This window comes from Chanodichthys erythropterus, chromosome 10, assembly GCF_024489055.1.
Source record: "Chanodichthys erythropterus isolate Z2021 chromosome 10, ASM2448905v1, whole genome shotgun sequence".
In the NCBI taxonomy this organism is placed as follows: domain Eukaryota; kingdom Metazoa; phylum Chordata; class Actinopteri; order Cypriniformes; family Xenocyprididae; genus Chanodichthys; species Chanodichthys erythropterus.
The window spans coordinates 28580154-28593221 of record NC_090230.1 but is presented as its reverse complement, the minus strand read 5'-3'; the positions used below and the strand labels follow the sequence as shown (position 1 = coordinate 28593221).

The 13068-nt window shown below is 41.3% G+C and overlaps 1 protein-coding gene across 1 annotated transcript; it reads right to left on the bottom strand.

Annotated features, from left to right (window-relative positions):
• Positions 1-4825: 4825 nt before the first annotated feature.
• Positions 4826-5465, bottom strand: LOC137027570 (transmembrane protein 88B). The gene is made up of 2 exons (XM_067395756.1): positions 5187-5465; positions 4826-5105 (listed from the first exon to the last, which is right to left on the bottom strand). Exons 1-2 carry the CDS (start codon positions 5463-5465, stop codon positions 4878-4880), a joined length of 507 nt encoding a protein of 168 aa, XP_067251857.1. The 3' UTR covers positions 4826-4877.
• Positions 5466-13068: the final 7603 nt, after the last annotated feature.

Genomic DNA, 13068 nt, shown 5'->3' with positions numbered 1-13068 from the left:
TTACCCAGCTCCTTGGTCAGACGTAACAACCTAGAGTTTGGGTCGTTTTTGTGTTACACAGCTCCTTGGTCAGACGTAACAACCCAGCGTTTGGGTCGTTTTTGTGTTACACAGCTCCTTGGTCAGACGTAACAACCCAGTGTTTGGGTCGTTTTTGTGTTACCCAGCTCCTTGGTCAGACGTAACAACCCAGCGTTTGGGTCGTTTTTGTGTTACACAGCTCCTTGGTCAGACGTAACAACCCAGCGTTTGGGTCGTTTTTGTGTTACACAGCTCCTTGGTCAGACGTAACAACCCAGTGTTTGGGTCGTTTTTGTGTTACCCAGCTCCTTGGTCAGACGTAACAACCCAGCGTTTGGGTCGTTTTTGTGTTACACAGCTCCTTGGTCAGACGTAACAACCCAGCGTTTGGGTCGTTTTTGTGTTACACAGCTCCTTGGTCAGACGTAACAACCCAGTGTTTGGGTCGTTTTTGTGTTACCCAGCTCCTTGGTCAGACGTAACAACCCAGTGTTTGGGTCGTTTTTGTGTTACCCAGCTCCTTGGTCAGACGTAACAACCCAGCGTTTGGGTCGTTTTTGTGTTACACAGATCTTGGGTCAGACGTAACAACCCAGCGTTTGGGTCGTTTTTGTGTTACCCAGCTCCTGGGTCGGGCGTAACAACCTAGAGTTTGGGTCGTTTTTGTGTTACACAGATCTTGGGTCAGACGTAACAACCCAGTGTTTGGGTCGTTTTTGTGTTACCCAGCTCCTTGGTCAGACGTAACAACCCAGCGTTTGGGTCGTTTTTGTGTTACCCAGCTCCTGGGTCGGGCGTAACAACCCAGCGTTTGGGTCGTTTTTGTGTTACCCAGATCTTGGGTCGGACGTAACAACCCAGCGTTTGGGTCGTTTTTGTGTTACCCAGCTCCTGGGTCGGGCGTAACAACCTAGAGTTTGGGTCGTTTTTGTGTTACACAGATCTTGGGTCAGACGTAACAACCCAGTGTTTGGGTCGTTTTTGTGTTACCCAGCTCCTTGGTCAGACGTAACAACCCAGTGTTTGGGTCGTTTTTGTGTTACCCAGCTCCTTGGTCAGACGTAACAACCCAGTGCTTGGGTCGTTTTTGTGTTACCCAGCTCCTTGGTCAGACGTAACAACCCAGTGTTTGGGTCGTTTTTGTGTTACCCAGATCCTGGGTCGGACGTAACAACCCAGCGTTTGGGTAGTTTTTGTGTTACCCAGCTCCTGGGTCGGGCGTAACAACCTAGAGTTTGGGTCGTTTTTGTGTTACCCAGTTCCTTGGTCAGACGTAACAACCCAGTGTTTGGGTCGTTTTTGTGTTACCCAGATCCTGGGTCGGACGTAACAACCCAGCGTTTGGGTAGTTTTTGTGTTACCCAGCTCCTGGGTCGGGCGTAACAACCTAGAGTTTGGGTCGTTTTTGTGTTACCCAGTTCCTTGGTCAGACGTAACAACCCAGCGTTTGGGTCGTTTTTGTGTTACACAGCTCCTTGGTCAGACGTAACAACCCAGTGTTTGGGTAGTTTTTGTGTTACACAGATCTTGGGTCAGACGTAACAACCCAGTGTTTGGGTCGTTTTTGTGTTACCCAGCTCCTTGGTCAGACGTAACAACCCAGTGTTTGGGTCGTTTTTGTGTTACCCAGCTCCTTGGTCAGACGTAACAACCTAGAGTTTGGGTCGTTTTTGTGTTACCCAGCTCCTTGGTCAGAAGTAACAACCCAGCGTTTGGGTCGTTTTTGTGTTACCCAGCTCCTGGGTCGGGCGTAACAACCCAGAGTTTGGGTCGTTTTTGTGTTACCCAGCTCCTGGGTCGGGCGTAACAACCCAGAGTTTGGGTCGTTTTTGTGTTACACAGATCTTGGGTCAGACGTAACAACCCAGTGTTTGGGTCGTTTTTGTGTTACCCAGATCCTGGGTCAGGCGTAACAACCCAGTGTTTGGGTCGTTTTTGTGTTACACAGATCTTGGGTCAGACGTAACAACCCAGTGTTTGGGTCGTTTTTGTGTTACCCAGCTCCTGGGTCGGGCGTAACAACCCAGAGTTTGGGTCGTTTTTGTGTTACACAGATCTTGGGTCAGACGTAACAACCCAGTGTTTGGGTCGTTTTTGTGTTACCCAGATCCTGGGTCAGGCGTAACAACCCAGGGGTTGAGTTATTTATCGCAGGGTTTTTGTGCCCTCTTCAGGAGAGAGCAGTGCCACAAGTGCCGTCAAATTGGTGCATGTCTTCGGTAAAATACAGGTTTGTGAATGTATTATTTTATATAAAAATTCGTTGTTATTCTTTATATCGTTTAATTTTATGCAAAGCAACAAACAGGGGTGCAATGTGAGTCACCTAAACAAGTGTCGCTTTGCTCTTTTCTTGTGATGGAAACGCCTTGCATAAAATTTTATGATTTCATTCATATATGAATTAAAAACGAAATAAGATAGTATTATAGTAAAAATGAATCAACCTGTTATTCTAAGTTAAATAAACAACCCTATTTGCTGGGCAAAATTAACCCAACATGTGCTCTGTCCTATATTTACCCAACCCTTGTGTTGAAAACAACCCAAAGTGGGTTGATTTTAACCCAATGTGTTTTATATTTGAACTGCAGGATTATTTCATGGACAACCACTTATTATTTCACTCTGAAATGCGTCACATAATGGAAGTATAATCGTATAATTGTGAATGCTGGTTCAGCTGACACCAGTAAAGAACGTGTTTGTGTCGGTCTTTAGAGAGGAGCAGATGTGTCTCTGTGATGAAGATCAGCTCTTCATCATCATTGAATAAGACTCTACAGCTCACAGTAATGAGAGTCACAGCACAACAAAACCCTTGAGTGTTGCTGGAGATTCAGTGCGATCTGCAGAAAGAGGAGAAGAACCCCACAGAGGAGCCTGAGCCACGTCTGCAGACTTTCACTGAAACACACACCCAGCCGCCGCATTGACATCCACACACAAAACTGCCTAGCAACACTCCTAAAACTACCCAGAAACTACTTTTCACGTGAATCATAGAGATCGTGATCTTTTTTGTCCTCGTAATAATCTTAAAATACAGCAATGACTGCCTACTATGGCTGTGCTGACTGGCCAAATTATATCATGTGACTCTATCATGTGACTTTCATGCGCATTTGAAAAACAATTAGGGCTGTGTGATGAATCCAACGATTATGAAAACGTGATAATCAAGATAAAATAATTGTGTTGCATGCGGGACAGAAGAGAAGAGATTGTTGAATAAAGTGGTTATTTTTGTTTTGTTTTTGCGCACAAAAAGTATTCTCGTCTCTTCATAACATTAAGGTTGAACCACTGCAGTCACATGACTGTTTTAACGATGTCTTTAGTTCCTTTCTGGACCTTGAAAGTGTTGATTATATTGCTGTCTATGGATGAGTCTCGGATTTCATCAAAAATATCTTAATTTGTGTTCTGAAGATGAACGAAGGTCTTACGGGTGTGGAATGACATGAGGGAGAGGAATTAATGACAGAATTTTCATTTTTGGACGAACTAACCCTTTAAGAGCTGTTCTGCTGCGCTGAAGACCCTCCAGAGACGATTATGACTGTCAACAGGTTTACTGTGTCATAATGATCATAATTGTGCATCATTATTTTATAATATGTCTCTGACAGGCTGCTGTTACACTGAAATTCATTCAGCCGCAGCTGATGTTTCCCCGCGGATTTATTCCTCAGTGTTTCTGTTTTTCTTAAATCAAAGATACACTTACTGTAGAAGCAAAACGCCAGAGCAAAAATGACTTGAGTCGCATGAACTAATATCATGAAGCTTTTAATGTGCTTATTTCAGTCTTGTTTGCAATGAACAGGAGGATCTTGGTGAAGATTAGAAGATTGGTTTTTAAATATTGACATGTTGCTCTGAGTGAAACTCTTTCGGACGTAGAACTCTCTCTCCATACGTTCGTCCATCTGTCTCTCCGCCGACTGTCATTATTTGTCATTACCTCAACCCTCTCTTCCCATTATGTTGCCATGGCAAAGGTCCAGCCACTGCCTGTTGTCATGGTGATAAATCACAGTGCATTGGGTGGGGTGTTAATAGTTTTGCATATGCAGATCACAGGCTGAGTGTGTACAGGTCAAACTGACCCTGTGTAAGAGTTCATCTGTTAATCTGACCTCAAACATCAGCAACTTCATCAGCGGTTACATGGATTAAAAAAACTCCAACTTCTTCAAGAACAACTTTAAGTTATGAAGTTTATGCAAATGGTTCTTCTGGAGTTTCTTGATGATTTAACGTCCCTCTCCTGTGCTCTATATATCAGGAATATTTCTGAGCCTCATGAATTTATAATTGCGAGATATTTTTACAGCGCTGCTGGCTTTTGGGACACATCCGATGTAAATGTGCAGTGGAAATGAAGCCCAAACACAGGTTTGATTTCAGCTGGTTTATTCACATTACTGCACAGGTGAATCTCACACAACTAACCAACCAATAAAAACATCAACATCTCGAGACTAGTACAGCACTGTAACACCAATTCGGTAACACTTAAGTCTGTAACGCATTGGTTATCTTCAGAAAAACAATTATATTTTTAATAGCGATGCATGTTTGAGTGATTGTTTTGCCATATTTTGCACGCAAACAGACTTGTGCTGAAACAAAGAAGTAGATGTACAATGTAACAGCGTAACAATTTTACTAACACTTGAACTTCTTGTTAATTCCTTAATCATGTGAAAAGATTAACTTGGCTGAAACAAGCCTCCACAGAAAAACGTTACGTTTTAGTGGTTCAATATATTGTGTTACATGTGTGTAACGCCGTCGCTATCCGTCACTCACCCTTTGACCCTATAACGGTCACCTGAGATTGCTGTCTGTCAAACCCAGGCGTGGAAGTCCCGCCTCCAGCCCAAGCCCCGCCCTTGATACCGGGCTCCTGCGATCGGCTGAAAATACAAAAGTAGGTGGAGCCGCCTGAGAAGAGCGCAGAACGTCGCCGCAGCAACCACGACGAGCGGTGACATCATGACAAAGCCCAGGATGATGAGGGCGGAGCAACTGTTGTCGTCAAGGTATTGGCAGAGAGGGGCCGGCGACGCCACCACCTGTAGAAACCGAACCAGAGCAGATCAGAATACGGTGTGCTGGCGGACGCATGCGTGTGTTGTTTGTGGGCGTGTATCTACCCGCGAGTGGCACAGGAAGCCGGCGTACAGCAGCAGGGCGGCGGGCAGCAGAATCAGGCTGAACACCAGGGCCATCAGCCCCACACACAGCAGCAGCAGCAGGACGTTCCACAGCAGCAGGACCAGCGTCCACAGCACACACCCGCAGCGGCCCCGCCGCGGCCCCCAGACCCCGCCGTCACACTGAGCCGGAGGAGGCGGCAGCATCCGGATCTCGTCGCCCACGTCAAAGTCTTCATCACCTCCGCCGTCATCTAAAAGCACCGCCATGCCGCACATCCTGAACACACAAACATTATTATAGAAGGCCGATTATTTCCTTGGCTTGCAGCCACGCTATGACGGAATTTTGCAGTGACGCACTGATCGCTCTAATCACACCAGTGCGACGGTTAAATGGGGTTAAATTGTGTTTTGGGGATGGAAATTAAAAAACAAATCAGATCTGAGGGGGCAATGCCCTCTTTTGCCCCCTCGTGGAGCTGGGCCTCACCTAACTATGGGTCTATTCACACTTCACATAAATCCAACCTTCAACACTGAGGGCCCTATTTTAAAGGTACAATTTGTGATATTTTTTTCCGCTAGAGGTCGCTAGAAGCCTATTCAAAACAAAGGCGTAGTTTGATGACGCCAAGCTTTAGAGCGGAAATTTGGGACATGTGGTCTCCATTTCAACGGACGGTGCAAAAGAATAGGGATTGGAGTCTGGAAGAACTCATGTTCGTGGATGCGATTATTAACGTTACTGTAGTATGAAGCAGAGCAGGACCGAGTGTTGCGGGAGCTGAACGAGGAGCTGGAGCGATTGATCAACACACGCCTCACGAGCAGCGGGACTTTTATTATGACACAGTCGCCGGCGCCGCTTCCACTTTTCCGGTCATGAGTTTACGGGAGCTGTCCTTGTCGACAGAACCAGCGGCAGATGGCAAACAGTAATTATGTTCCATAAATAAGTAACACAATCCACCATAAAACGTGCAAGAAGTAAATAAGGAACTGCTTGAAGCAAGCTAGTGGTTTGCTGGACGCTAGACTCTACTTCCGCATTTGTCCACGGCACTGTTGTCATGTGGTTTCTACGTCAGTAAAGGCGGTAACAAAGGTAACTGACGTCATTGACAGGCAACTGCACTGCCCCGTGTCACTGTTTAGAATGGGAATTTTCTCATGATTTACAAGTAGTTGAAAACATTAGAGATATTGTTAGTAATCAGCTGGACAAAATATATAACACTAGCCTAGTGGTTTTTGGATATTTTACTGCAAAAATTTTACATATTGTACCTTTAACGATCTAAACGCAAAGTGTAAAGCGCAGGTGCACTCAGGGCGTGTCCAAATCCACTTTTGCTATTTTTATTTTTTTTTCACTTTATTTATAGGATTTTCCACAAATTACAAATTATCAAACAACCCCCACCCCACCCCACAAAGAAAAAGAAATAAAGGGGACTTGCGCCAACCAAAATTGCTTAAACAACAAACAAAACTCTTATTACAGAAGCAGTCACACAGTACAGAAAAATGCAACAATTAACTATGCAGGGAGTATGTTTCCATGTGTTTGAGGAGATATCCCAGATTTGATAAAAGTTCTTGATAGAACCCCTCAGTGAATATCTAATTTTCTTTCTAGTTTAACAAAGTGAAAAACGTTGTTAATCCACAGGGAATGAGTAGGTGGAGCAGATGACTTCCAATGCATTGAAAATACGGCGTCTGGACAGGAGAGACACAAAAGCCACAAAATCTGCCTTGTACCTTCAACAGTGTACTGACAAGGGAAGTGTACCAAACAGTGCTGTGTTTAATTGCTGTACCAACTACTTGAGACATTGTCGCAAATATTTCAGACCAATATCCATATGGAGTTGTGCAGAACCAGAACATATGTGCCAGGGTTGCAGGAGCCTGGCGACAGCGGTCACAGATAGGATCACCATCAGAGTAAATTTTGGAAAGTTTGACCTTAGTCCAATGAATACGATGAAGTATTTTACATTGGATCCAACCGTGTTTAGCGCACACAGATGAGGAATGCACCCTGCATAAGATGCTATCCCACAGTTCGTCTGAGATGTCCTCTAATAAGTCTTCCTCCCACTGAGTTTTTATGGATGTCAGTGAACTTCTATGCAGAGAACATATTTTGTCATAGAAAATCGATACCATCCCTTTACCAATACACATTAGTTCGAGTATTGAATCTATAGGAGTAGTAGAGCGGAGACTAGGGAACTGAGGTTACAAATTACGGACAAAACAGCGAACCTGCAAATATCGGAAGAAATTATTTCTGGACAGTTAAAACTTATCTGAGAGCTGTTGAAAGGATGCAAAAACATCATCTATATATAAATCTTTAAACGCTGAGAAACCATATACTGAGTAAATGTCCTGTCCATCATTGATGGTGGGAAAGCAAAGTTTGATGCTATGGGGGCAGATATAGAAGATGTCTGTAATCCATAGCACAGCCTAAATTGTTTCCAGATTCGTACAGACGTTTTTACAATTAATTTTTTTGGTATAGGGAGAGTGTGAACTATTAATAGTGGAGTATAACATGGGATACATGAGGTAGCAAGCCACATAGGTGTGTATTGCAACTGGGACTGGTTTAATCAGTATTGAGAAACCCTGAAATTGGCAGCCCAGGAGTAGTGTCTAAAGTTGGGTAAACCAATACCCCCCAAAGACTTTGGACGCTGAAGAAGCGTTTTACTAATCCTAGCAGTCTTTTTATTCCAAATAAACTCTGAAACTAACCTATCCAGTTTTTGAAAAAAGGATTGGGAAAGAAAAATGGGAATGCACTGGAACAAATACATAAACTTTGGAAGGGTATTCATTTTTACAGAATTAATTCTGCCAGCTAGGGACATGGGGAGCACAGACTTCTGAACCTGAAGCAGTAAATTATCAAAATTACATTTTAAAAGGTCTTGAAATCTATTGGTTATACAAACCCCAAGATATTTAAAACTATGCTGTGCAATTTTAAATGGTAAAATATGCGAAGGGTATTTTTTGGCCGCTGCATTCAGTGGAAAGAATTCACTTTTGCTTAAATTAAGCTTATAACCAGAAATAAAACCAAATAATTTTACAACATTAAGGACTGCAGGAACTAAATATCATCTGCATATAATGATACCTTTTGTTCAATACCTAGTCTGGTAACACATTTTATTAATGGGTCAGATTTTAGAGTGGCGGAAAGAGGCTCGATGGCAATAGCAAAAAGGAGTGGGCTTAGTGGGCATCCTTGACGGGTGGAACGGTAAAGATTGCACTTTTGCTATTTTAACGACGGAAAAACGGTCCGTGCGCCGGGGCGCATTTTTGAAATGGGTTGTCCCTGTTCTCTTAATGAGTAATGGGCGTAACATTCAATAAACCAATCAGAGTGTCATCTCCCCTTCCCTTTAAGAGCGAGATGCGCTCGCGCCATGGCGGATTGCTATTTACATGGCGGAATTTGTTTCAAGCGAAGAAACCGATCTGCTCGCACGCGAAGTTAAAGCGGGCTTGCAAATGCAGGCTTTCAAATAGCTGTGTGTTTTGGCACGATTGTTCAATTAATTAGCCAATTTCGTTCATCATTATAAGTAGTAATAGGCTGAATTGAAAATAGGTAGCCTAATTCTAATACACGCAATGACTATTCATCATTACATTTTTATATTTATGTAGCCTACACAATAATATTCTTTTACACTGTAATCCTTTTGTTTTTAATATTTGGCATGTTTGTGTGATGCGCATCCCTGTGTGTAATAAGCAAAGTCAACGCGCACTGTGGACGCAGTTTCTACCAACGCGCTCTAACAGAAAAATATTGTGCCATTGATTTTAGACTTTAGACCAGGTTTTAGTTGGTCTATGGCGCAGTCTATTTCCACCCCCTAAAATAGCAATGCGCCGGCAATGCGCCTGAACACACCTCTTTTTTAGACCAGCACGCCCATGGGCGCACTAACTGACGCAAATGCATTTACTAATTTAAGGACGTGGCGATGAACAGGAAAACGCATTCACACTACAAAATATAATTTTGCATGTAATGAAATCAGATTTGTTAGTTTAGTCAAAGTGTGGTAGGTAGCTGCAGATGCTACTGACTTGAACAATATTATGTAAACATGATTTCCCAAATGATGGAAAAAAAGGATCTTATTGTTCATGTATACACATACACCACAGTGGTGTGCGGTGGTGTTTTAAAATGAGGAGGCAAAGTCTTTATATATAAAATGTAAATTTATGTTCGTTACACTTGATTTTCCTGGTTAAATAAACATTACATAAAAAAGAGAGACCAAATACAACTAATACGAAGATGTATCTTTAATTTCCCCAAGCTGATTGCTCACTAAAAACATGTTTTCAGGCCATTTCCAGTTTGGCTGGGTTGTTTACTTTCTTTTTAATTAGTCTTCTCATTAACACCATCATTGCCTTCATTCAGGCTGATTCGCAAAAGCGCGGAATGCGTATGAAAACAAGAGGCGGGATTTATCGCACGAACCAATTATACCCAATCATAACCGATCATATCAAATCATAGAGTGATGGAGGCGTTGCTTCCTCTCACGTGACTTTCCCCCATTCATTCTCAATTACCCCCCACTAAACCCACCGCACGTTGGTCTGTTATAAGTCAATGAGGGGAGAGTAACTTCACCTGCGGGTGTCGCTGTTGGACAGTGTTAAAAATATTTGCGTTGTTATATTTTAGTAACATCGATTATTTTTTCATCCAGTTTTTTTTGAGGAGACACTGCCTCCCTTGCCTGACATATTAAAGTTGTTTGAATATGTTAACGTTGGTTTTTGCAAACTATGAATAACTAAATGGATTTGAGTCAGAAGTGTCTGCCTGTCTGAAAAAGACATAAAGGAACACAATGTACTGTGATAACAGCTATGACAATAGCTGACTAAGTAACAGATCAATGTTTCTGTACACACAGATATTAGATATAAAATAAAATATAAATTTGTGATTAAGTGATTTTACGTTCACTGAAATTAATATATTTTAGAACTGAATGTTCTGTTTCTTATTAATGACACACTAAAGCAACATAACTCAAATATAATTCAGAAACATTAAATCTAAGCTTTACTTCAGGGCGTTGCCTCACCAAACAACATAAAAGTCAATTTTATTTCACTACTGTAAACTCTATATTGCTCTATAAACATCATATTTCAATATAAACTCAGAGTTTGGTTGAAACTAAAACCTGGTGTTGTTTATGCACGTGCAACTGTCTCGATTCACTGATTGGTTGACTGATCGATTATCTTCAGCTCCATTCATCTTTTTCCAGACAGTCTGGACACTTCATCAACAAGGACGATTCATTGATCGATTGATTGATTGATTATGTTAAGCTCGATATCTTTCTCCGGTCAGAATGGACACTTCAGGGATCATAGCAGAACTGAATAAACACAAATTAAATATCCGACTCCATTTTAAACCTAGTTAAGCAGTCTACATTTTTCGCGCGCTTTACTTATTTTGGCGCGTTCCGAGTTAACGGCATTTCTGGGAATCGGTTGAACTGATCGGAACGAGCCAGAGATGCTCATAATTGAGACACCGGAACATCCTCTGAGTCCGTATAGTCGGAGTGAAAGACGAATATGACAAAAACAGTTTGGTAACGACAAAAACTCCGATATTACAGGAATACAGGATGAAGTTTTCAGTGTCTTACCTGCTGTAGAGCTGCGGTGATTTTATCCCGTTATCCAGAGGATACAAACATCACGATGAGAGAGAGAGAGAGAGAGAGAGAGAGAGAGAGAGAGAGAGAGAGACGGGCGGTCTATATGAGGACACGGGTGGATGACTAAAACAAGGTTCACATTTTCTTTTACAAATAACTTTCCTCCAAAATACCATATAGTTACTGTTGTTACTAGAGTAAAATCATAACAAATATAACAATGTTATCTCATCAAACTCTTTCAGAAGCTTAATATCCATTTATTAAGTTTCAAATTTTCATGACAGTGGTGACATTAATATCAAGTTTTACTGTAGTAACAGTAACTGGTAGGCTACTTTACCATGTGTTTACCATGGTAAAAGTTTGTAAGGATGATGATCATGATGGTTTCATGATGGTTTTTGCTAATGTTTCCATTAAACTTTGTCAGAATGCTGACCGTTCAAAACATCATTTGTTTTAATGTTTTTTTAAAAAAAAGTTTTTTCTTGCGAACACTCTTTTTTCTTCAGACATTATGGGAAATTCACTTTTGAATGTTCAAGAAACGTCAAACTAAAACATTTAAAGGTGCCCTAGAATTAAAAATGTAATTTATCTTTGCATAGTTGAAGGACAAGAGTTCAGTACATGGAAATGACATACAGTGAGTCTCAAACTCCATTGTTTCCTCCTTCTTATATAAATCTCATTTGTTTAAAAGACCTCAGAAGAACAGGCGGATCTCAACAACGACTGTTACGTAACAGTCAGGATCATTAATATGTACGCCCCCAATATTTGCATATCCCAGCCCATGTTCAAGGCATTACACAAGGGCAGCCAGTATTAACGTCTGGATCTGTGCACAGCTGAATCATCAGACTAGGTAAGCAAGCAAAAACAATAGTGAAAAATGGCAGATGGAGCAATAATAACTGACATGATCCATGATATCATGATATTTTTAGTGATATTTGTGAATTGTCTTTCTAAATGTTTTGTTAGCATGTTGCTAATGTACTGTTAAATGTGGTTAAAGTTACCATCATTTATTACTGTATTCGCAGTCTGTATAATTCATAAACACAACTTCATTCTTTATAAATCTCTCCAACAGTGTAGCATTAGCCGTTAGCCACGGAGAACTATCAAACTCATTCAGAATCAAATGTAAACATCCAAATAAATACTATATTCACATGATCCGACGCATGCATACAGCATGCATGACGAACACTTTGTAAAGATCCATTTGAGGGTTAGATTAGCTGTGTGAACTTTGTTTATGCAGTGATAGAGTCGAGAGCTCGGGAGGGGGCGGGGAGCGCGCGATTTAAAGGGGTCGCAGCCTGAATCGGCTCGTTTCTAATGATGCCCCAAAATAGGCAGTTAAAAAAATTAATTAAAAAACATCTATGGGGTATTTTGAGCTGAAACTTCACAGACACATTCAGGAGACACCTTAGACTTATATTACATCTTGTAAAAAAACGTTCGATGGACATGAACAATGTTACAACATTACTTGTAAATGTTTTTGTGCTAACGTTTTGAAAGCGTTATTAAACTTTGAACAAATGTTCTATTAAAGGGTTAGTTCACCCAAAAATGAAAATAATGTCATTTATTACTCACCCTTATGTCGTTCCACACCCGTAAGACCTTCGTTCATCTTCAGAACACAAATTAAGATATTTTTGATGAAATCCGAGTGGTGGTTGTTGGATCTCTACGGAAGGACTGAAACCTCTCAGACTTCATCAAAAATATCTGTGTTCTGAACATGAACGAAGGTCTTACAGATATGGTGAGTAATAAAGGACAGAATTTTCGGTTTTGGCTGAAATAACCCTTTGGCATTAATGGAAGAATTTGTTCACTTGCTTTACATTTGATTACATGTCTGTTAATCATTATAATCATTAAGTTCATTGGAATTTAATAAGGGCTTCAGTTTATTTAAGAGGGAAAAACACAAAATAAACTCTAGAACACAACATGAGATGAAGACTCGCCGCCTTCACATGGACATAATTATCAGTGGGGAAACTCACGATTTTCTTTGAGTCGTGACTTTCTAAGTTGGCCGTGTGGCAGCTAATTGCTTAACAGTGAAAGCTAATTAGTGCTGATCACAATTCACCAAG